The sequence below is a fragment of the Aphis gossypii genome, chromosome X (genome assembly GCF_020184175.1).
Source record: "Aphis gossypii isolate Hap1 chromosome X, ASM2018417v2, whole genome shotgun sequence".
Lineage (NCBI taxonomy): Eukaryota > Metazoa > Arthropoda > Insecta > Hemiptera > Aphididae > Aphis > Aphis gossypii.
Genome location: NC_065533.1, coordinates 22,046,514 through 22,072,441, shown reverse-complemented (window position 1 = coordinate 22,072,441; position 25,928 = coordinate 22,046,514). Strand labels below are relative to the sequence as shown.

At 36.3% G+C, this 25,928-nt stretch overlaps 3 protein-coding genes across 3 annotated transcripts; all 3 read right to left on the bottom strand.

Moving 5' to 3' along the window:
• Positions 1-4,386: 4,386 nt before the first annotated feature.
• LOC126552424 (uncharacterized) lies at positions 4,387-6,794 on the bottom strand. Its single transcript, XM_050207124.1, has 2 exons — positions 6,402-6,794; positions 4,387-6,320 (listed from the first exon to the last, which is right to left on the bottom strand). Exons 1-2 carry the CDS (start codon positions 6,700-6,702, stop codon positions 4,387-4,389), a joined length of 2,235 nt encoding a protein of 744 aa, XP_050063081.1. The 5' UTR covers positions 6,703-6,794.
• A 3-nt stretch (positions 6,795-6,797) lies between these two features.
• Positions 6,798-7,562, bottom strand: LOC126552423 (uncharacterized). Its single transcript, XM_050207123.1, has 2 exons — positions 7,037-7,562; positions 6,798-6,905 (listed from the first exon to the last, which is right to left on the bottom strand). The coding sequence occupies exons 1-2, from the start codon at positions 7,514-7,516 to the stop codon at positions 6,798-6,800; spliced, it is 588 nt and encodes a 195-aa protein (XP_050063080.1). The 5' UTR covers positions 7,517-7,562.
• Positions 7,563-8,537: 975 nt separating this feature from the next.
• Positions 8,538-9,663, bottom strand: LOC126552422 (uncharacterized). Its single transcript, XM_050207122.1, has 2 exons — positions 9,099-9,663; positions 8,538-8,806 (listed from the first exon to the last, which is right to left on the bottom strand). Exons 1-2 carry the CDS (start codon positions 9,550-9,552, stop codon positions 8,538-8,540), a joined length of 723 nt encoding a protein of 240 aa, XP_050063079.1. The 5' UTR covers positions 9,553-9,663.
• Positions 9,664-25,928: the final 16,265 nt, after the last annotated feature.

Sequence of the window (25,928 nt, the reverse complement as noted above, 5' to 3'; positions counted from 1 at the left end):
GATATTCATCTCGTTAATCTTTATAAAGTCCATAATCTTACCTTCACTCACACTTAACTTTATTATTCTAGCCAACCTAGCATGCTAACATATTATGTTTCTTAAAACTATTTTGAATTCATGAGGATTTTCATTTTATTTATGAATTAGGTATAGTAATTATTATATCAAGTAAAAACAATTTTATGATTGTTAATGTAGATTATTTCACGAGTATATTTTATAGTATGATAGAAACTTTTTTATTAAAAAAAATATATTACATTATATAATTTGGTTATTAATTATAACTTGAAGTCTTTTTACATCAACACATTTAAATTATTCGTTTGAACAACTAAATGTTTTAATAATTTAAAAATTAATTTTATTAGTACATGGAAATTTAACTATTAATTATATACACTTATAATAGCTATTTGTTCTTTACTATCGCATTTGCATTAACGTTGATATAAATGTGGTTTTTATTGGAAATAACTTTCTGTTGTGTATAATCGTTGTAAGTCTATCATTCAACTGATACATTATCAAGTTAGCTATGATAATATATGTATATATATATATATATATATATATATATATATCCATCAATAAATAAAGAAGTATGAGCCCCTGGCATGGTCTAACGATCTGTAAGCTCATAAATGTATATTTGAATGGCTGTTTTGAATTACGACCAATCATCTCGTACCAAAACATTATGAATGTTATCTAATTATAAATATGTGAATAAAACATGTTTGTGACTTTTACACGATTTGTACGTTTGTAATATAGGTATAATAGAAATTTATAGACGTGCGGTGCACTTACTATGAAATGTTAAGAAGTTTATGATCAAATGTCAAGTAAAGAATATTTAACAAGTAGTTATTACACAGCGTATATAATTATATTACTTTTATTACATATTTTAAAATAAATTTACTAATCAAGCATTGATATATATTGAAATTAATATATTAATTAATAAGTATGTAAATTACATAACTGTTATAAAAATACCAATGTTATAAATGTAATATAAAGTAATTTTTTGTGAACCAAACTCAATTTATAGTTAAAAATTATTATAATAAAAACATCTTTTGATTTTTGATTAAATATTACATAATATACATTACTTATTTATATTATGAAATATAATGGCTTTGAAGTCATAATATTTAGGTCATCTTAAAAACATAAGATTAGGTTCAATAATAGTTTTTCTTTTTCAATATGTTTCTTCTTTTAATAGCAAACAACAAAATTTATTAGTTTTAACAATATATATGTGCCAATTCTGTAATATAATCTTAACGCTATGTATAGTAAAATATCCTATTTTTATGAAATTTATTAACCTTCTATGTATGTTACAACATTGAGAGCAATAATTATTTTTCACGCCTAGTTAAAACTTTTTTCTATTCGGATTAATGGACAAGAGGTTGACGAGCACTTGTGAGCTAATTTTTATCTCACCTTTATGTATAAATATGAGTTTCATAATAAAAACTATTTTAAAATCATTTTTAGTTTAATAGTTAACATAAACTTTGAAATTTTATTATTTGTATATTTTCAAGATTTAATATAATATTTTTTGTTTATTCTAAATATCCTACAATTTTAGGATCCAATCTATCCTAAAACATTTATTTATTATGTTTATTTCATATGGCGTATATTGTTGGGAGTAAGCCCAAAGGCCTAGTTCAGACGCTTATTTGGCAGAATTTCCATTTGATTACTCGTAGGTTTCTGCCAAGCCGAGAGGGTTTAGGTAGTTTCACAGCAATGATAACAACCAACATTTTTTTTTTAAGATCTTATAATTTATATTATTTTGAATTATTTTTTCTCTTTAAATTTTGATGTATCTTCTTTACCTAAATTATTTACTGGTTTTTCTAAACTAGTTGCCATAAATCAATAAGTATCAAAAAACCGGATTTGGAAACTATTTGAAACGTACTTGATAAAAGAGATACATTTTTGTGTCAGCAAATTCCACGGTCACGTCGTCGTATAACACACTATTCCTGATGTTCTAAATAATTGTCATATAGAAGTGTATATTTTATTTTAATATATAACAAACAGTATTGGAAAACAACTGTGCAGCCAATTTTACATTCATGCAAATAATTTAACTCAACATTTTTTGTCTTGTCTAATTAATGAGTCAGTTGAATTGGGTAACATTTCACTAAAAGATAGAAATTTAATTTGTGAGTTATTACTAAACAATTAGGTAATATTAATAAATTTATAATCATACACAGAAAATGTCTCTGCTGGAGTCTTAATTGAAGACAAACCTGGAGTTGTAATTGTTTGACTTGTGTGACATGGCGTAATAGAATCATAATCACTCACTTTTCTTCATTTATAACAAAAAATAAGAAATATATAAAAATTTGGAGACATACCTACATTATTCTTATGTTTACTTTAAAGGTGCTGCATCTGTCTTTAAATCGTAAGCACGTATATTGAGGTTGTTATAGTGGTATGATTCAAAATGCAAAGAGCATACTAAAGCTGTAATTATAGCTGTAATATTTACAGTAGGTTTGCAATTGTTTCATCAATCAATCGAAAAGCTTCGTTTAAATCAACTCGAATAACCATATCTCCATCAAAATCGTCTATTTCGGTTTTTATGTCTTACGCGGAGATTTAAAGTATGGAACAACTCGTTGTTCATCTTGGGTATTTTTAGTTTTTTTCGAATTAAGAAAAATTTTTTTTTTTTTTTTTGTATTTTAAATCATTCAAAGTCAATATTAAAACGTCTGCGGTTTTTTCCTTTATATATAAGTGATACCGGTGGAGCGTTCCCCGAGTTATATGCAGCTATTTCCTCAACGCTCAGCGATGTTGCCTTTGGTAGAAATACATTGGTGATCCCGTCTGTGTCCGGATCCCTCAATGCGCAGACGATCAAAGTGCCGAATTTTGTATTTACCTCCTTCATTGTAGTGACCGGATACGGCACATTTAGTCTTAAATCCGCGATCGATGCATTTGTCACGTTTGTTTGCTGTTTGAGTGATGTTAAGAATGCCATTTTAAACTAAGAACAGAAAAAAAAATGTTACGCTTACATTTGTACATTTGTTTTTTAAAAAATTATAGGATGGAAGATAAATTAATATGAACAAGAATTAAGAAAAATTTTTTTTTTTATTTGTATTTTAAATCATTCAAAGTCAATATTAAAACGTCTGCGGTTTTTTCCTTTATATATAAGTGATACCGGTGGAGCGTTCCCCGAGTTATACGCAGCTATTTCCTCAACGCTCAGCGATATTGACTTTGGTAGAAATACATTGGTGATCCCGTCTGTGTCCGGATGCCTCAATGCGCAGACGATCAAAGTGCCGAATTTTGTATTCACCTCCTTCATTGTAGTGACCGGATACGGCACATTTAGTCTTAAATCCGCGATCGATGCATTTGTCACATTTGTTTGCTGTTTGAGTGATGATAAGAATGCCATTTTAAACTAAGAACAGAAAAAAAAATGTTACGCTTACATTTGTTTTTTAAAAAATTATAGGATGGAAGACAAATTAATATGAACAAGAATTAAGAAAAAATTTTTTATTTGTATTTTAAATCATTCAAAGTCAATATTAAAACGTTCAAGCAGTTCTGTAGGAACATCGCTATTTGCTTTAGCCATAAAACCATAACTCATAGCCTCGTGTTTTTGAATAACTTTTGTTTTATTTTCACATTTTTCACATCTGATTTTTTTAGTAGTGCTTCAAAATCTGCATATATAACTATTGGGTGACGTTGAGTTTTTTTTCATGCATCAAATTCTAACATTGATCCGGTTAGGCATTCGAGGTAAAATTGGTTTATGTGTTCCGCATATTAACTTGTGTTCTTCAAATCGTATGCGTTCATTTATTTCATGTTTATTAATATTTTGAGGTTCAAACAATGTGAAGCATCGTTTACAAAAATAACACGTTCATTATGTCGGGTTTTCTGTGATCGAACAAACCGGAAAAAATTAGAGATGTAGGTAAAATGAGAGTTTTCATCGTCGGTTATTAGTGTAGTGATCTCTCACTATCGTTTATAAATGAGTGCTTGACATCTGCAGTTGGATCAAGTTGTCGAGAAAAGATTACAGGTTTTAAAAGTGAGACAAAAACACAATGTTAATATAAGAGTTTATTAAAATTAAAGTTACAATTTGTTACAATAAAACAAGTGTATAAGAATTTAAGGACAGACGTTAAGTAGCTGCCCGAGAAAAAGTTAATCTAAAATTTAGACAGAGACCCGTATTTAAATGGTTTTCTGTACCCCCTGGTTGTACATGATAGAGACTAGGAGATGGACAAAAAGGTGTGTTATGGAATGTTGTCATTGTTGCTACAAAAAGTGGTTTTGCAGCTCTCGATTTAATTCTTGGTTGAATGCATCGTGCATCGATCGATTTGGCGCAATCATTCCTACTTCAATCAGTAGCTTGTTTGCAATAGTCAAGCATTGATCCTCAATCAGAATCAATCCTTCATTGTAGATTTCATCGGTTATTTGGATGTCAGGATTATTCGTTTGAATACGCAAGCGATGCAAGATATCTTCACATATGGCGTCTTTGTATTTGTTCCATAACTGAATTGGTTGTGAAGGAAAACATGTGGTGATGATAATTGCGAACAGCGTTCGTATTTGGTACGCATTTGATAAAACAACTGAATCTGCAAGTGTTAAATCCCAATGAGAATCGTTCTCCAGCAAACCCAATAGTTGACATGCTTCTCGATATGTTTGGCATTGGTGGCCATTCACAGTTTTCAAATGCGCAAATGATTTCGGTCCACGTACATTTACTAACAGCAGTCGCAAATAAAAACATTCATCGTTTCTAGGATGAACAGTGTACATACGACCTAGTGCATCAGTTGAAAACACCTGTGGCCAGTCTGGAACTGGGGTTCCTTGTTTGCGACGTTGGAATTTCTTTGTTGATTGATTCCAAGTGTAATACTTGGGCATTTCAACGTACATCAGCGTCGCTGCGAATGGATCTGCTTCACACATTGCAAAGAAGCTAGTCAATGTTGTCGATGGTGGTCTCTCAGCTCGTTGTGCCGCATTAGCCTCAGTGAAGTAAACTCTTTGGCCATTTTCCAAATGCACTGCTAAATGTACAACTGTGGGATATCTTTCATGAATTTGAAATGACAATAATCGCCACAGTGCTTCATTAGTACTGACGTATCTGCCCATTTGGAAGTTGCTGATTTCGCCATTCACATTTTCCGACGCAATACCAAACACAGCCATGTCGCTGCCTTTTGTGACGTACTTGCACAAATATTTGATTGATTTGGCCGAATGACAACTCTCAACGTTTGCATGTGTTTCGAAAATTCGTGATAGCAGCGGGCAATATGGTACAATGAATTCATTTCCGATCTCAATCTCTTGATTTTGAACTTTAACTTTGATAGTTCGACCGTTATCTTCTTTTGAACGCCGACGATAAACTGGATATCCATCGTTCCCTGTGACTGTATCAGCAACTAACGGTCGCGGATATCGTTTTGTGCACTTTCCATCAGCCATGCAAGGCGATAATGGATTTAATGCACCGCACGGTCCATGCACCATCTGTGTCGTCACAATGTCGTGTAGACGGGGATCAGTGACTGGATCAGGAATTTCAGCTGATATGATGTCATCCACTTCATTTGAATGTAATTTGTTCAGCAACCAAATTAGGATATGAGCATGCGGTAGTCCACGCTTCTGCCATTCCACCGAGTACATATAACAACGTGTGTCACCAAAAACTCGATACTTAGTAAGCACATCCATCATAACCTTGAGTTTTTGCTGAAATACTCTGGCGATTATGTCATGGCGATCTTGCGGTTTTTGACCCGGTTCCAACTCGCGTTCAATTTCCGTCCACTTCGGATTGCATGTGACCGTAATAAATAAATCCGGAGTTCCATAATTTCGCACGTACGTCATAGCGTCTTGAGCGTATTCGTGCATGTGGCGTGGGCTTCCGATATAAGTTGATGGGAGAATCGTCAGTCGTCCAATATTCTGAACATCACCATCTGAATGAATAGCATCACGCAAGTGTATATAGTCCTCAGATCGTAGCTTTGGCTGATTGAATCTGATGAACGCTAAACGTTCGGTCTCGACTTTGACATACATGTCGACAGCGAATTGCTGGAATAGCCGACCGCACTTCAGAATGACATTCTCCTCATGTGTACGAATCATCATACGATACGCATAGTAATTCATTGCGCTTAGATTTTTATTATTCGTTGATACTCCTGAAAATGCAAAATTAAATGAATTGTTAATGGAAACCAATAAAAGTAATAATGGAAATAATTAGTGTGTGAATATTGTACCTGTAATTGGATCGACCATCTTCAACGTGATGTCGTATCCGTCTTGCCCTTGCCAATAAATGATTGGATATTGTAACGCATCGTACAAACGATGTGTCTCGTTTACACGATGCATGATATTGCTTCTTCGCTGAACGACAATGTCTCGTGATTTAGTTGGATCGCCAACAATAATTGCAGCAACATCATTAACGGTGGGTGCATTGAATCTTCGCACATGTTCACCTGTTGGAGTACAATCCGCTCTTATGACAAATTTGTGCGTATCCGATGGCATTCGTTCCAATGCTGTTTTGAACATATTAACCACAGCATTATTAGCGTGAAAAAATGCTTGCAACTGTTCAATAATTCGTCTCTTTAACTGTTGTGCTCCCTGTATATTGCACCGCACGTTCACTGATCCACCACCATCGACGAAATGAAATATATTTGCAGAAATTGATGCGGTTCATCTGGTGTTGGCACCATTGAACCATGCAAATGATATATTTGACCTTGTATCTGTAATTGCAAATAATCATTAAAATTTGTTCATGAATACATTGTAAATCGTGTGATGGTGTAGTGTGTGGTGTATATGAAGTTGTTATGTGTTGCAATTATGTGTTGGTTATGTGTGTTGTATCTTTTACCTTGCAAGTCGGCATGAAGCCGCCTTCTCGAATGATATTAGCTCCAAAGGAAGTCATGCGAAAGCAGTTATTGTATTCAAGGATGTGTTGAAGAAAATGGCTGGAATCGGGATCACTTCCATCAAACAATGTTTTCAGTGGCTGTGGTGGTGTAAGTAATGGATCCAGTTTGACTTTTCCACTTGCGCAGCACAATCCAACCGTTTCTCTTTTGAACTTTACCGCATTGCAATATCGGCATATAGTCGTCATTCGTCCAATATCCAAATTTTCATCATCACTGTAGTTCGCAGTGGGATCATATTGGAATGCCAAGCGATTGTATGATGCCAATGATCTTCGTGTGCTCACGCGATGTCTCAATCGGTCATTTTCTCTTATTATATTTTGTCTTTCTTCTCTTAAGTTCCTTGAATAGACTTGTTGCTGGCTTGCATGTCTTGTGCGGCGGCCGATGTTCGCACGTCGTTCTCTAGGCATTTTGGACTATGGACAGAGTGTTGAATTTAACTTCAAATGCACGATCCACATAATTAACACTGAGCTTAAATGAAATTAACTGAGCAGAGAATAATGACTATCTGTCACACACTTTATCACGCACCGTTGCTATTGGTTTGAAGTACATGCTATGTATAATAGATGGCGCTGTATGTGAAAAACGATTTCCCCACTTTTCTGTTGAATTTTTCCTGAATTTTCCAGAATTTTCTTTGTTATAAACCTCACGGAGCCCAAGACCTTTCCAACGAATGCAAAACCGTGGAAATCGGTTCGTGCGTTCTGGAGTTATAGCGTCAGGGAGGAAAACCGGACTTATTTTTATATAATGAACATTACATTTGCCGCATTTACGTACTAAGCCTCGGCCGAATAGCCCCAAAGGGGCGGCCGCTGTACACTGCGGCAAATGTAATGGTGCAGAGAGGAGGGGACCCGCGTATGTCGTCGTCGTCGTCGTGGTCGAAATTATAGAATAATTTGAGCAAGCACCCAGTTCTTTTCCTCGTGCGATGACGTCATAAACGGGCGGCCATGTAAGGTGATAATAAAATAATAAACATGTGATGCGAACAATCAGTCTGTGGTTCGCAATGGCATCGGCCGGTTTAACTATGTGCACTGGTCTGTTGGGCCAGGCACCCGTGGTTGGAAGCAAAAATGCAGAAACCTATGAAAAAATTTATAATCAAGAGGCAGCATATTCAAATATAAATAATGTAATAACATGTAAAGTAAAATATAAAATATACTTTTAATCATTGTACCAATTATTTTTAACATTGTAATAATAAAATATAAAATATATACAGCGTGATTTTTTTTAATTCAACATTCATAGTGTTTCATGAAAAATAAATAATAAAACCCAGACAGCGATACTAAACGATTAGTCGCCAACATTTCTGGTATTTTATTAGATGTAAAATTACTAAACAATAAATAATTCAACACATAGCGGGTTCTGTTACAAATATTAAAATTCGATATTAACGTTAAATCATATATCTAAATTGAAAACGAAATCGCGAATACAGTTTTCGTTGGCTACCTTTTCCAATATATCGATTATTTCATGTTTATAATTGTTCGGTACAACGTCGCGTAATAATTTAGTTTTTAGACCAACCGCAATCTCCATGCACAGCGTTCCAAGGTTAACGGATGGTGATTCGACATAAATGGAAAACGATTTTGAAAATATTTCGAATAACACGCCGTTCATACAATTAGAAACGTCATCGTTATCAAAATAATGTGTGAAATCATCTGAAACAAAAAAAACAATGGAAACATGTAATCGGAGAATGCTATAAATAATTACACGTTATTATTAAACGTTTAAAAATGATAACATTTGATATTTAATGACACGTTTAAAAATGACTCGTATTTCATTTATCAAGGTTATCGGTAACGTGATAATTTTTTTTCTATATTAAATCTCGATATAATATTTTTATATAAAAATATTTATGCGTAATTAAACACGGTTCTCGACGATAATAAACGTGATATTTTTTTTCTATAATAAAATTTAATATTTTTTATATAAACATACCATTTATATCGACGCCATCCCGATTTGGTACAGCGTTCGAATGCCCGGTGACATCTTCAGTATATATCTGATGAAACGCCGACGCCGTGACGGGAAATGAATTGGCGATACACTTGACGAATGCTGATTTCAAAGACTTCATTTTCCATGTTATTGTACAGAATTCTTCATAATCGCAAATATCTTTGACGTAAATGGCGCGCGCGACGTCGTCTACTAGTTCGGCGTTGAATAGGATATTATAATGCTGATGTGCGGATTTGTAAACTTCTCCGGATACAGTAGCGTAGGTAACGTCCACGGAAATCAATTTCTGATAATATATTAAATTATTTAATATATTATAACATTGTTGATTATGTAACGATTTCAGTTTTTGTAGAAAGTCGTTAAGCATAGCGTGCGTATCACGATTGATGATGACGTGTGTAGTTATAATGTTGTTCGCCGACATGATTATTTGTAAAAAAAAATTAATATTGAAACGCGGGGTGTGATGTATTCACATGTAGAAATCGACTAAACGACTAAATCAGTGTTGCGCCCGCACCGGTTTTATAAAATGTTGTGGCGATTCGTTTCTCCCGCCCGACGATCGAATCAAGCCGCCCGAAACACGTAAATGACCAGCTCGCGTACCGGTTATATTTTTATGAAACTAATCGTATTTGTAACGAAATGTCTTATCGTGATTTACGATTGCGCGCAACCGGTTTGACGGTGCCCGGCGCACGTATACAAAGTCGTTGACGTTTCATTATTTCTGGTATATCGTATGTATACGCAGATATAATATTAGATTTATTCGCACGAGAACGACTCCTCGAAGATCGACGGCGTCTATTGATAGCGTTCCCGGTACTCCTGGACCTGCTGCGACGGCGGCGCTTGTTTGTTTTATTAATTTTCCGTCCGGGAGATTTACTACGCGATCTGCTGCGCGATCTAGTGCGAGATTTACTGCGCGATCCGCTACGGGGTTTGGGTTTACACGATTTCGTCGCGACGCGCATTCGCGATTTTCGAACCGTGGACGGGCACGGTGTAAACTTGTCCGTGAACACGACCCCCGGGTTGAGCATGTTACACTTGCGTGTCTTTTGCATCTTCTTAATAAGAATATAATTATAAACTATATTATATCGAAATACGAGGATCTCAAAGTACACGCCGAAAAGAACGTTATACAAAACGGTCTCGGCTACATGTGGTACATATCGATGATAACGCTGGGTCTACTCGTGTACGTGATTTATTCGTACGTCGACAACGGTGTGGTACACACAGGTATCATGTATATGGCGACGTTTATGTTATCCGCCAACGCGTATATTATAAACACAATCGAAACACAAAAGCGTAGCGACGACAGTAACGTCGTTGACACGGCCTAGCGGATAACTCGTAAAAAAATATATTTAAATGTTTTAATGTGCTTTATTAACTGGTTCCGTTCCGAGCGATGATTCTGAGAATTTCAATTTATATTTTTTTTTAAAAAAATAGGGTCGAAATTCACAATTAATTATTTTAAATAGAATGATAAACGATTCGGCTATTCGGTGGGCCGATGATTAAAGTGGACGGGACAGATCGTTCATTACGTAATCCGAAACGCCAACGTTTGATATTAACAGATCGAATTTATACATGGCCGACATGTTTTTCCCGCTTACGGTCGTCGCGCCGCACGGTTTGATTTTAACATCAAACGGCGCGCTTAGATTCATGCACGGTTCGTAAAACTGCTGAACAGTGTCAGTGCTTTTTACCGGCGGCGCGCAATACGGTTTCCGGCCACCGACACTGACGTAAGAATCGGCGCACGTGCATTTGCCGTTCTCGAAATCGGGTAGCGATCGCCCCGCATCATTGTACATTGTCCGGGCGCACGAGTTTGGCGTGGTACGCAACCTGGAAACGTCCGTGGCTACGTACGCGTTGTTCATGTGATCGCGTTTTACGGGGCAGACGAATCTAAAAGATCCGTCGGATTTCGTCGCGCGCTCGGGGTTCGTGGAAATGATCATGTCTCTGGGTATGCGGCCAGTATAGGTCTTGCGACTTTCCGTGTCGATCAGCGTCCCGTCGCACGCGACAATCTCGTCGGCGTCGCGTCCGCCAAACACGGCCGGGTATAGGGACACACAAGACCAGCCGGCCGTGTCCTTTACGACGACCCCCGCGTTTGGGTGGCACGAGTTCAAGACAACGGGAACGCAATACGCGTCGCCCGGAACCCGGCCCCGGCCGGCCGTAACGCGTTTCTCGTAACCACCACCCGGGCACACGCTGTTGCAATCCGCGGTGTCGTCCGTCATTTTAATCACTTGGTTATTGCACCGTTTATCCGCACCCAGTGCATCGGTTGACAGCGATGCACTGAGGTCCAAGTTACTGGCATCGTACGACATCGTATCGTAATCAAACCCGTCGGTCGTCAACAGGCGCACGGCGGCCGAATACGACCGTATATAAAACACGTACATGTAGATAATAAAAAAAATCCGGTACATCTTTATATTAAACTTTTTTTGAACGATTATTCAATCTAAACGTTGAATGAATAAATTAATGACGCCTAATACATTAATAGATCTACTATTAAACTGAATTTTAAAATAAATTGTAGATCATCCTTCAAATCAAATTTTAGATTCACACTTAGATTTACTACAACAATAAAAATCAGATTCACATCTATATATTTACTATACATAGCACAGGTCCATCGTGCGACAGTTCAAGTCCAGAGTTTGGGTAGTGAAGATACGCTGTGTGTGAAACCGGCGCCACCGGCCACTAGATCGTGAACACATCACCACATATACATTTGGAGGGGATCGGGTATAGGATTTACATAAAAAAACACAATTGATCGCTATAAACGTCATAATGTATTCGTTGTACAAATTGTCAACAAGCGTAAACGAGATCAGCGTGGACGATCTGGTCTTGCCGACAATCAATAAATCATTAATAAATATTTAAAATAAAGTGCTGTCTATAGAGTCTATTTTGAATTTAATTTGTTATTATTAACTACGGGAAACAAAAAGGTTTTATAGACATAGTCTGTGTTGTATAAATATACTCGAAATCCAATTTGTTGAAAGATGTTTGTAAAAGAAAACAGGTGTATTTCAACGGTATCGATTTATTTCATAAACATTATTACAACGTTTTAATAATCGTAATTGAATTTAATCAATTACGATTGTTTACAAAATACACAATACGATATTACAAATAATTTAGAATTTATTATTCGACTTTACAATATTTTTGAATCGGGCTTCGTTGACGCGCACGTAATACGAATCAAACGTTTCGTTGTAATATTTCTTAAACTCTCGTTTGAACATTGTACACAGGTCATTCGGAATTGCACCGTTCGCTTTGGCGTATTCTTCCAGGTTACGTCGTATTATCGACCATTGCATGCCCGTCTCGCCCATGTCGGACGATCGTATCTTTTGACAGTCGATTTCGTGTTTCCATTTCATGTACGGAGAAGCGCCGATGAGCCATTTCAGATAATCGGAACGCATCACCGCCGGTATGGTGTGCTCGTATATTCCCGCCGGGTTCGTTATAGTTTTGAAGAATTTATACCAACTAAAATACGTGGTAACCAATTGCCACCCCGCTATGATTTTGTACACGTTGAGTTCCGAATTTATATACTGTTGTTCGTGGAAATTCGTAAACAAATAAGGTACGGAAAACTCATCGTCCGATATTATAAACCGATCGCGCGCGATTTTTGGCTTGTCCCAGGGCATGTTATCGTAAATGCTCGCGCGCTCGTCGGCCGATATGTACATGTAATCGCATATCGATTTGCTTACGCACTCGCCGTACACGCAGTTCATAGAAAATATAGTTATACGCTTGTATACAGCGTAATCGGCGTTTGTTATTGTCAGGTTGTTGTTTGAAATCATCAAATGCGATAGCGGATAGACCTCGGAAAAATCGTTACCGTGATTGTCGCGATATTGCATTTTCGACTTTGATATAAACGGTTTTAGAAATTCGCCGTCGATTTTCATGGCGTCGTCCTTGTAAACCGCAAAGTTACTGCTGTATATGATCGTTTGCGGCGCGTTGTCACCCGCGGCTTTTTGCGGGTTCGTCGTCGACGAGCTGTCCAAGTACTTTAGATATATGTTTTCGACAAACGACGTTTTACCAGAATTTGATTCACCGTCTATGATTATGCATTTCTTGGCGGTCTGGCCGGGAAACTCGTCGTTCAGCATGTTTTTGAACAGAAACATCATTTTGTCGTAATCGTTTTCACACAATATGAACGCGTACATTATCGAGTGCGATATGTCGTCCACGAATTTCATGTTTTCCGGCGACATGTTGGTAGCGAATTTGAACCGGTCGGGATTATGCATCATGTAATCGTAAATTGTTCGCTCTCGTTTCGAATTCAGCGCACCTGTAAAGAAATCGTAACGCCATATGACATTGTGTCTGGCTTTGTCCGACATCATCCACGTGAAAAACGACTCGCGCCGCCCGGGATCCATTACGATTTTTTTGATCTCCGGATGCACAAAGTCGCTCCCATCGTTGCCGTCGTACAGTCTCTTTAACGCGTGCAGGCTCACAATCAGTGTCAGCAACATGTTGTGATCGGACATTACCGTCGTGTTGCGTGCGTATATTTTGAAATTATTAGAATCCACCCACGACTCGTCACCGTTTATCAGAGCCGCCGCGACGATGTCGTGCGCCGCGCCGCCGGTGCTCGTGAATTTCGCAACGGTGGCGCGAGCTTTGGATTTTATGTTGCGATTTTTTATCTTTGTCGTTTTCTCGTCGACAATCCTGTCCTTGGATTGGTTCACCGAGACATTGCCCGCGAGCGGCGCCATCAGTTCGGTGAGATCCGTCGCCGACGTGTTACCAGGTTTGGCGGTGCAACCGTTATTGCCGTCGAGCAGCACGTCGTCGTCCGGCGTCCGAGAAAAATCCGGAATGTCGACGGCAATCTTGTGTACGTTCAACATGTATTCGCGACACGAACACTTTACGAATTTTTCATAATCGAAAACTGTTTTCGCTATATCGACCGTAGTCTCGTCGTCCGCTGCAAAGTCCATGGTGGGCAGTCCGGAACCGCCTTGCGTCGCGTCGGCGCAAGGCTTCGCGTCCCGTACACTGATATCGCTGCGATACGATTCGATGCCGATCTGATGACATGCAGTCTCGCCAAACAACAGTGACACGATGACGTCCACGTTGAGATCCGAGCACGTGTACAGTCCGGTGTTTATGATTATCGTCAGTAATTCCGAAAACCATAGATACGTATAATAAAACAATTTTTCGTTATCGTTCAACAGCCGCGGGTCGGTGCGGACCGTGGACGTATACAGGTCATTCAACCGGTCGGTATTGACTTTCACCGAGCACAAGACCTGACGATAATCCTTAACCGATAGCGCGTACACGTTGTGCGCAAACAGGTTTCGGGCGCCGCTGAAAATCTCGAAATCCATTGGGACGATCGGACGGTTAAACAACAACCTGATTCCAGACATTTTTATTTCATGATCGATCTCGCGCACAGCGTTCAAACAGTCTACCGTGATGTTGTAGATTTCCTGTTTGAACCGCCCCATTAGATACTCGACGTTCGGATAGTTTCTCGTCAGGAACGTCTGCACACAACCGTTGGTGTTTTCGAAATCATTCAATATAGTGTTCTTGGAATACGTCCCCCCGGTTTTGTTTGTACAATTGGTGTTGTATATAAATTGTCGCGCGTGATTCTGTGTAAACCTGGGCGCCGACGTTTTGCGCAAATAGTCTTTTATTTTAGAATTTATATTGCGATTTTTGCAATTGCTGGAAATGTGTATAGCAAAAGTTTTCGGATCAACTTCCTCGAATCGAGTCATATTATATATGAAAATTTTCCCAGTCAGTTCAAACGGTTTCCAGTAAAACCGCATAATGAAATCGATAATTTCGGGACCATCCTCAGCCTCGGAACACGATAACCGCTGCACCATTTCGTACAGTTTATAATGATCGGTTGGTATTTTTCCGTTTTCCAGGAACTTCCACAGCGACGTGTCCACGAGATTCGATACCATTGAACATTTGTACGTAAATTCCGATATCATGTTGCGCACGGCAATGTCGCTGCTGTGGTTGTACACGTATAGTAATTTTATAATCGATACGATTTTTTTCGGATATTTTTTCGCCAGTCCCGATGACGCGTCGACCGCGACCATGTAGTCCCACGCGTATTTTATTACGCTGGCGCACACTTGATTCCATCGGGCGCAGCGCTGGATATTTACGCACTCTTCCAGCGTGGATTCCATTTCGTCGCGAAAATCGTCGTCGTCATCGTTGACGCGTACCCTAGAGTTTTTATAATAGTTGTCCCAGTATTCCTCGGCGGCGTTCACAATGTCCGATATGACGCCAATCACTTGGCGGCCGTGCGCTATACAGTTCGCGATGAGCGTTTGCATGATTTCATGACCGTCGCTGATCGGAACGACTGCGCCGGTGGGACCGCCGTCCGCGTCTATGGCGCCGTGTACGAAATTAAACACCGCGTACGCGTACTTATTGTCCAAGTATTTTTCATAATAATAATTCAATATCGATTTCCAGTCTTTTGGGTCAATCAGGTGCCCGGTAAACACTCTAGGGTCGGTGTATTTATTCAAATTATAAACGGTGGCAAAATTATTTTCGGGGTCGGCGTCGTAATTATTTTCCGGGTCAAGCTTATATTCATCACCGTCGTCGTCGTCGTCGAGATCATTACAATTGTCGTCGTCGTTACAACCATTGTTCGCGGAATGCATTGTTTGCGGTTTGACGGGCACAAATGGCGCGTCCACGAATACGGGACCCTTTCTGTTGCGTATTTCCGAACCGTCTTCTATATAACGTTCGCGCGCAAAACCGTAGTAATCCCCGGACAATAGATGCGCCGCGGCATTGTAACGAATTTCGTTTGTCTTTGCGCCGGTGCGCGCATCGCAACAGTTATCGGCGTTATAAAATTGTTGAATCTGCGTTACAAACACATCGTGCAAAGACAGCGACAGCGGTTCGATATATTTCTTATACACGTTTGTGTAATAGTCGTGCGCCGATTGCGCGCGCGACATTGGATAAGTTTTCACGCTGACGTCGTCGACGCGCACCGTTGGCTTTACGTTAATGTCTACAATGTTGCGCTTGATCGGCATCTTGGCCAGCGGCGTCGGATACACTCCGGTAGGCCCGAAATCGAAATGATGGATGACCAAGTTCGGGTCGGCTATATCGGAATACGGACAAAGTTTGTCGAAACTCGGGCCGTCGTTTGTCTTTGCTATCGTCCCGAATCCGTTTACAATTTCCCTGACGTCGGTGTGTGATCTACCGTATCCGATTGGAAAGCAACTCGGCGTGTCAAGTATGTAACGCGCCACGTACAATCAGTTGAATGATGTCGATTTGGAAAAGGTTTTGTGAAATAATTGAACTCTCGAAATTATTCTAAGTGTTTTTTATTTAAAATTATTCTAAGTCCAATTAATTAATTTAATAAAACTTGTGAAAAATATTCTAAGTCCAGGAGACATAAAATATTAAACTGGGTGACGTGAAGGTGCTTGCGCTAACTCTGGTGGATCACGTCTGAATTGTGCCTAATCTGGGCCCCCTTATATATCGTCCAGGGACTCCCGCGGTACCTTCAGATCCCTGATGGTCATCTGCACCTGCATCCGCTTCTGCCCACGCTTTGCGTCATCCGGCCGATAGCGTGCGTCAATATATGACTCTAATATTCTATCGGGTGAGTGATTCCGCAACTATCTACTCTCGGGTGGCAATTACGTATCCATAATATGTCACCGGATAGTAGTTATATATTATTATCTCCCGGCGGATAAGAAGCACACGGGCGATGATACTTTTGATTGTTTCCTACTTTGTTATTAGATCCGGTCCTAGTCCAACCACACCAATCATTGCTTGCCTGGTTGCTCACCCTAACATAATATAAGGATATCCTTTATGTCCCCGTGTTTAGAGTATTGTTGGCTATGGTATTTATATATTACATTTAATATAAGTATCAGAGCACGTTGCACCTCCCCACGAAAAAAAAGGTTTATGTCTCAAAGACAGAAATCTTTCAAAGTTCAGTACAAAATAGTTAAGTTACAAATTATTACAATGTTATAGTGTTTACAATAATCGATTACAAGTCATTGATATAAGACATACATTACAATTCTCTGTATGCTTTTACATTTAAAGTATTTTCGTTATATAATATGAATATATGATGTATATGTTGTATATATAGTTTTGATTAAATATGGATTGATTACACTTACAATGGTTAAATAGTTTGATTAAATATTTTGATTATAATAATTAATGATTATATGGTTAGATTAAATATTTGGTTATATAATTCTATGTTTTAAATATGTTGGTTAGTTTTCTTATATTTATAATTGTGATTACAATAAAATATGTGTAGTAAATAGTACAATATAGTGATTATAATTGATTTGATAATTCCAATAAAATATGTGGTTAGTATAATGTGTTGATTACAATAGTTTCTTATATGGTAAATTAATTAATACAAATAATTTTTTTTTTTTTACTTATTATAATATTTAGTAGTACAAAATCTATAAAGTTCCCCACAATTCAAATTTATTTCCATATCCCAATAGTATTATTCTTATTCGTACAGTATGTTTTCTTAAATCTAAGTGTATATATATATATATTATTATCATTCCAGTTTGTATGTTTTTTTTATTTTATTTACTCAATCAAGATTCGCTGCCCATGGAATGACATACTAATCATTTGAAGTACGTCGTCCACATTGACAACAACCCTAATTGATTAATACGTTTACTTGATCACTCTTTACTCATTGGGGATGCCATAGAATCCACCCCATCGATCATATGTCAAATGTTATGTCGATAGGTGTTTCGTACAGCCCCAACCACTTCGTTTTACCTGATCAATTCATTCTAGACATACATTTATCTACTGTAATTCAATATATCTCGTGGATTCTGTATTATTTCGAGGTAATAGTTTAATTCATAACAGTATGGTTCACCAAATTCTCTGTCTAACGCCATATCATACAAAAATCTTTTGGCTGCCTCAATCATTTCCAATATAGTTTCATCCTCGTAAGGTACGAGTATATTTTCATTAGCGGTAACTATATGAAAATCAAAACAAGCTGTGTAATTATGCCATTCTCCCTGTGTTGGATTAATATGAAATTGCGTTTCTATGTTAAACGATATTGCCGAAGCTAATTGCTCCATTCTATCCATTATTGGTTATTATTTATTTCGTAGTAGAGTTGATTTGTAATTTATAGAATTATGAATTTCTGAAAAAGAAATTTTACGTTCGTATTTCGATTATTAATGTAACCGTTGTTTTTGTTTTATTACTACTTTTATTGTTATTGTTTATATATTTTTTTTAGAAATGTTTTATTAGATTTTCATATCGCTGTTTCCGTATCACATAATCAAATATACATTTAGTATACTTGACATCCATTCTCGGATCATGCGCATACGTAGTATGGTGTTTCTTTTTACATATTATATCATGGGTCTCTACTAAATTAAGTAGCCTTCCTGTTTTATTATATGTACCGATATCTACTTCGAAAATTATTTCTTTATTGCCTAATTTTCAAACTGAATATAGAAATTTTTATTAAAATACTTATCGTAGCACGTTATGTTTAACATAGGATAATGGTCTAAATCTAATCTTTTTAAAATATTTTTGTCCGAATGTCCGTTCCATACTACTATCACATTCTCTTTATTACCTCTACGTATATAACTGTCAATATATCCTCGTGTTAAAATTTTTTCGTCGAATTCAAACTCTGCTTCATTTGTCCAGACAAGCATCTCTCAGATCAGTTTTTACTCTGAACACTCTTTTTATCTCTCTTTGCCACCTGAAGCTCCGTCTCACCCATAGGTCGAGCTTCTTCGTTAAGTGGTAGCAAAAGAGGTCGTCCCTCCAGTTTCCTAATCTTAAAACGGTCTAAGCTATTGGATATAGCTCCGGAGATGACAACCATGCTTGTCTTGTTCACCATTGAGAACTCGAAGTCCATAATTATGAATTTATGTGTCTCTTTTCTGTATAATTAAACATTTTGTATTAGTGATTGTATTTTCATATTATTTTTTTTATACATTTATACATACTTATACTTTTATGTGATTGTTAATAACTTATATTATTACTTTTAAGTTATATTATATTATTATATTATTCCTTATTATATCTAAATATCTATATATTTAATTTATACATTTTATTGTTCTTTTAGTAAGGGCGGCATATTACTTAGGGCTAGCCTATCTGGTGTGTCACCTAGTAGCTTTTCCTTAACCCCATTCCCTTTTGCCGATGACGTCATATGTATGACTTCTCTGTCTCTATTCGATATGTCGTTATCCGTAGTTCTTTTCGATGGCCTATGGCCCTCATAGTGGTCAGTTTGCATTTATAACTTATGTATATGAATGCCAAAAGAAACATGGAGAATACTAACAATGCTATAATTGCATACATCATTAATGAGTGGTTATTACTTTGTACTTCCACTCCGGACTGTCTGAGTATTTCCTCGTCTATCATTCTTTCTACATCGTCTAGTGAGTGGGCCATTTCGTGTATGTTATCGAGTTTGCGTGCGTCGAACTTATGTCTATACTTTTCTATTTTAATGCCCTTGATACTGTTATTGATCTTATACGATATACTCCCTACTCCGATTTTAGGTATGAAATTTGTGAAATACTTGTTTTGATCTCCCTTGTCGGATTTAGCACTACGTGTTCTGCATAAGCTCTACATTCCTGATTTAATTTAATTATCCCTTGATTTTTAATTTTTTCAATATATGGTTCTTGTATTCCCTGACACGTAATTGTTAATGTATCCTTTTTTGTTGTGTATATCCATGTGTTGGCATACTTAAGTTTGTGGTATATATTTTTAGAAATAATGATTACTCCTGATTCACAATTTGTGGTAACTGGTCTGGATTTTTAAATAATGAAACTTCACACGGTTGTTCTTTTGATTCGTGTTGTATTGGTTGGAATTCCGGGCAAATAGTAAAAGTTTCTGTCTCGGTACAGTGTAATAATTCTGTTTCAGTAAACGTTGTAAATTGTCTACGATTTTTAGTTATCCTACATATTGGTATTCTGGTTTCAATACAATACTATGTGATTTGTTATCCGGTCGATCAATGTCTACAGGATGTGGTATAGGTATGATTTTAAATAAAGTTAATTGAGTTTCCGTTATCAACGGTATTTTATCAGAAATACTATTTGATCACCACTATAAAATACTGCAATTTTAGTTATTTTTGTAAATTCGTGTATTTCGCTTGGCAATGTTCCCATTGGTAAATTCAAGTTAAGTGGTAGGTTTAGTTTTACTTCTACTAGTTGTGCTGCAAGTTCTCGCGGTGTTACTAAGCTTGGGTGTAAAACACCTGTCCTAGCCGCGGTTATTATGGCACTTAAAGTTTGGGTTTCGTAAGAGTATTGTGTCATTAATGCTGTAAATATACTAAAAATTCTATTTGACAGTAACAAGGTTTCTAAAGTATACGTATTGTTTATTAAAGCTTTTATGTGTTTTCTAAACTTAGTTGCTTTTGTCTTAACTCGTCATATAACTGGTTTAGTTTAGTTGAAGCACTGTTTATTCCTACTATTGAAGATTTGACTACAGTGGTCTGGTCTTTTATAACATGTATCATACGTTCATTGGTACCTTCGACTTTGTCTATGTGTCGTAAAGTTTCCTCCGCACATTCCTCATCACAAACTCCGAATAAGGTTTTCATTGCCGAACCTATCATATTTACTAACCCTCTTTTCACTCTAGCACTACGTATGGTGGTGTGTTCCCCTGGTGACAAATATCTACCAATAGATTCATACATTTGTTTCCGTTGGACGGATATTTCATTAAAAGTTGTTTTTAATACATTATCGTATTTTGAGCACATCTCCCGATCGGTCATATTTCCCTTACAATGCTCGTCCATATTTCTTATTTCTAATTCTAATTGATAATGTCTTAAATCATAATCGCTTAACGGTATATAAGTTACGAGCTCCCAATGAGCTCCTATTATTCTGATTTCACCTTGGTTTTCATAAAATATACTTGTTTCATTTTTAAATTCTTCTATGGTGTATGGCGACTGTCCTTGCACCATCATTATACACAAAACCTATATAATAATATGCTAATTAGACATATATTTACCTTAATTAATTTAATAGGCCATGTTACGTTATTATTATTTTATTACTCAAATATAATTTATCTTATTAATTCTAACTAAATACTACTAGCAATTAATTTTCATTTATTTTGTTAAAAATTTCCTCCGACGTTGTCCTCAGAATTTCTCTTCTCATGATCCAGCACATAGGTCTTGTATAGGGCTCATCACTTTGTATGATTCTCAAGAGGTCTGATCTCAAAGTTGCAATAGATTGCTCTATTACGTGAGGACTTAACGGGTAAGGCATAAGTGCTGCCGCAGAGTGCACATGGTGGTCAAAGCAGGCGGGGATTTCCCTGTCCCCCACTAAGAAGCAGTGTTTTTGGCGTTTTATTTTCTACCCAAATTTTTAAGGAATCCGATTTTTAATTCCCATCTGCTAGCAAAAAAGCTCACGCTTTCCAACAAGTTCATGGTAGGCAACCACATGTGCGGCCTTCCATACGTTATCGGTGTCAAATGTATCCTTCGGTTTCCTTCACATCGGAAGTTGTCCAAAATACATTGGCAGAGTACCGATTCCTCTGACAGCGTTTCATGTGGTTCATGCCAATCCCAGCAGATTTCGTTATGTGCACCATATATGTGCGAGTACACAGGGTTTCTTTCAAACTCCATGCACCCCAGATACGTGTACAACTGCATTTCCCCCAACATTTCATCTCCCTTATTTAACCGGAGAGTCACCAGACGTCCTCCTGCTGTTTCTTTTATTTCCAACCCGAATTCAGGAACTACGTCTAATTGTGCATTTTCCACCAATGGCACTATGCGCCTATGCCCTTCCGTTGTCAGATATATTACTTCAATTTGTCGGCTCCTATAATATAGTTTAACTCTTATAGTACGTTTTGGTTATTAGTGTAAAATTTGAACTAACTACATTTGTATCTTAATCTAATTTACTATCTTTATTCATGTTTTTTTCTTTTTTTTTATTTTCTTATATTTTTCTTATATACTAGTCTCCCTCATCGTGTTTAACTCTGTTCCTTGTTCGTGTATTAAGTTTACTACATATCTGTATCTGTATCTGTTCACACATTTAAAATTATGGTGTATACTAATAATTAGTAGTACAATGGTCATTATTAGAATGCTTACTCCTACACATATTATAAAATTATAATAATGTATTTTAAATTTAGGATTTTCTAGTTTTGTTACGATTTGTGTGCTGGTGTTATTAATAATTATTTTACTAGTTATATTTGTTCTATCCTCTATTCCTTCTGTGGTATCTGACGTGATATCGCCATAGTCAAACTCATTTACTACATTTGTGGAGTCTATCGTTGTTAAGTTTGCTGTAATCATTTGCGATATTATTTCGTAATGGGTATTATTTGTATTTTTGTTATACTCGAAATATTCAGTGTAGTTAAATTATAGTCATGCTCACTTGTCATGATAGGTTTTATTGTAGTTGAAATTGTCTGCAATGTTGGATTAGTTATGTTGGTTTTATGTAGTAACTTTGAATGTATTACACTTAGGTGTCTAACATTTTTCGGAAATAATATGAATTTTTCATTGTCTAATCCTATTGTTTTCAATGTTATTCACACGTTTTTTCGATAGAAGTTTTGTTAAAGTGTTATTTAATACAATAGTCGTAGGTTTTATGGAGAATATACACCCTAGGTTCATATGTACCCGTGTGTTGTTCTCATCATTCAAAGCTAAAGTTATACGTTCCGTTGTTCCCCAAGTCGTTCGTTGAAGTTCAACACGACTATTGTTTACTTCATAAAAAACTATTGTTTCTTCATGGCTCGTTACTCCCTTTACCGTCATAATGATTAACCTATAATTTCATTACTTATTACTTATATTTTATTATTCTATTACTTATTACACATTTATACTCTATATCTATACTTAATATTATTATTTTTTATATATTATTATTTTTTTTTTTATATCTATTTCTGTTCATACATTTTCAACAATTGGTCCATTCTGTCGCTTCTTTTACGACTTACCATCACCTTCGTTTCATTTCTTTTCTATATTTTTTCCTGTCGTGCTCTAACATTTCGTCAGCCTCCGGCATTACGTCTAACCAATCGTTTATTACTATACAAAATTGTTCTCTCAAGTCGTTTTTTTCATAAACGTCATGTATATAAACCGTAATGTTTTTCGTAAATCTCTCTAATTCCGATTGCGAATATGGTTCGCTCATTTTCTTATTAGCATTTTCCATATGCGATTTTAAACAACTAGGTGCTTCGTCCCTTCTTAAGAAAGTAGTAACGTTATGTTTTTCCCGTTTGATCATGTCGTACAGATAATTTATGAATTTGGTTTTCTTTTCCCTAAAAATAAATACTTAATCTTAAACTACACTCTAAGTCTTATTTACCTTATTTATTTAATACTTATTTAATTATATTTAATTTCTACCTAAACTTTCGTATCGGATTTCTAATCATCCTTGTCTAGTTTGTCTTTTTCGTAATATTTTTTTACATCATTTTTATGTACAGTCACCTTCCTTCTATCTCTCTGTATTACTACATTTTCGGTATCCAAAACCTCTAAAATTTCAAAAGGTCCTTTCCATTAACAATTTGTTTTTCTGGGTTTTGTCTTTCATAATACCAAATCTTTCACATCTAAGTCTTCGCTAAATTCCTTTTTATCATACTGTTTTTAGATTTTATCTTCTTATTAATTAATCTTTCTCTGGCAATTTTATGTGACTCCTGCATTTTTTGTTTTAAATCGAATATATAATCATCGTAATTATACCTAGGTTCAGGGCTACATTTTAACTTGACTGGTATGTCCAATTCTTTTCCATATAATAACGCGTAAGGTTGGTAATTAGTCGAACTATGTTCCGTTGAATTATATACGAATAATGCATATGGCAATAGTTGATCCCAATTATTTAAATCTTTGTCTACATAGTGTCTCAAATATTCGGCTAAAGTTCTATGTGATCTTTCTAAGCTACCGTTAGTTTGCGGATGATAAGGACTCGTATTTATTTTATTAATCTTTAGTAATTTACACACTTCTGTGAAAATCTTACTAAGAAAGTCTGTACCTTGATCAGTTAATATAGTTTCAGGTATACCGTGCACACATACGAAATTTACTACAAACGCCTGGGCGATAGTGTTTGCCGTATGATCTGGTAACGGAACACCTAATGAATATTTCGTTAGATCGTCCTGCATAGTCAATATATATGTGTTGCCTATTGCAGTAGGTATTAGAGGTCCTACTATATCCATAAATATTTTTTCAAACGGTCTAGAACTTGTCGTAGTTATAATCATCGGACTACGGTGATGCCTATTAGTTGTTTTATTCGTTTGACACGACGGACAGTTTTTTTATATTCCCTTACTTCTTGTTTTAACCCTGGCCAGTTGAATTGTCGTTTAATTTTCTTAACCGTTCTATTTAATCCAGCATGACCCCCTAGTAATGAGTCATGAAATTGCTTGAAAATAATTAATTTTTCCTCATTAGTGTACTCTAATTTAGTACAGATTATTATTTCTATATCTGTATTTCGAAATATATACCTAATCATTGATCTTGTTTTTGTCCAGTCCAACCCGTCTTTCTTTCCTAACTGGTTCATGGCTAACTTATTCAAGGAATTTTTAATGCAAAAGTACTTTAAATTTAATAATGCAAAATGCATATTTTCACTTGTGGTTAATTGTTTTTCTTTACTTTTAGTTATCAAAAATATTATGTATCTTTCTTCGTAATTAAAATATACTACGTCGCCTATTTGTTTATTTGATTCTAGCATTTTATTCGTTCCAAATTTTCGTTTTAATTCGTAGTTTATTCCCGATTTAAAGTTATAATATTTTTCTATTTCTGATACAATATGATATTCTGCGGGTGATTCTAGTAATTCACCGTTCACCTCTTTCACATTACTATTCGTTATTATTGTTGTTTCCGATTTTTCTAGAAAGCTCGTATAACTTTCGTCCTTAATTTCTTTTATACTATACATTCTACTTAAAGCATCTACGTTCGAATTTTGTACTCCCGGTTTATATTTTATTTCGTAATCGTATTCCTCAAGCTGTATGCGCCATCTCGCCAACTTTGATAACGGATCTTTTAAGTTAAATAACCAAGATAATGGTCTATGGTCAGTGAGTATCACGAATTTTCTACCGTAAAGATAGGGCCTAAATTGTTTAACCCCGTATACAATCGCTAAACATTCTAGTTCAGTAGTTGAGTAATTCATTTCACTTTTATTCAAAGTTCTAGATGCGTACGCTATTGGTAGGTCGCTACCTATCGTTCCTTGGGATAGTATAGCTCCTAGAGCCTTACCACTAGCGTCGGTTGTAAGTATAAATTGTTTCGTAAAATCTGGATATTGTAAAATCGGTTCTGCACAGAGTGCGTTTTTTAATTTGTCGAAAGCTACCTGACAATTTTCGTCCCAATTAAAT

Excerpts from the sequence above, each read along its gene's own strand:
- LOC126552424 (XM_050207124.1), bottom strand. The coding sequence starts at position 6,702 with ATGTTCAAAACAGCATTGGAACGAATGCCATCGGATACGCACAAATTT. Across the intron at positions 6,321-6,401 it reads GATGGTCGATCCAATTACAG|GAGTATCAACGAATAATAAA; the intron begins GTACAATATTCA and ends TTGCATTTTCAG.
- LOC126552423 (XM_050207123.1), bottom strand. The coding sequence starts at position 7,516 with ATGCCTAGAGAACGACGTGCGAACATCGGCCGCCGCACAAGACATGCA. Across the intron at positions 6,906-7,036 it reads GCTTCATGCCGACTTGCAAG|ATACAAGGTCAAATATATCA; the intron begins GTAAAAGATACA and ends TTGCAATTACAG.
- LOC126552422 (XM_050207122.1), bottom strand. The coding sequence starts at position 9,552 with ATGTCGGCGAACAACATTATAACTACACACGTCATCATCAATCGTGAT. Across the intron at positions 8,807-9,098 it reads GGATGGCGTCGATATAAATG|ATGATTTCACACATTATTTT; the intron begins GTATGTTTATAT and ends TTTTTGTTTCAG.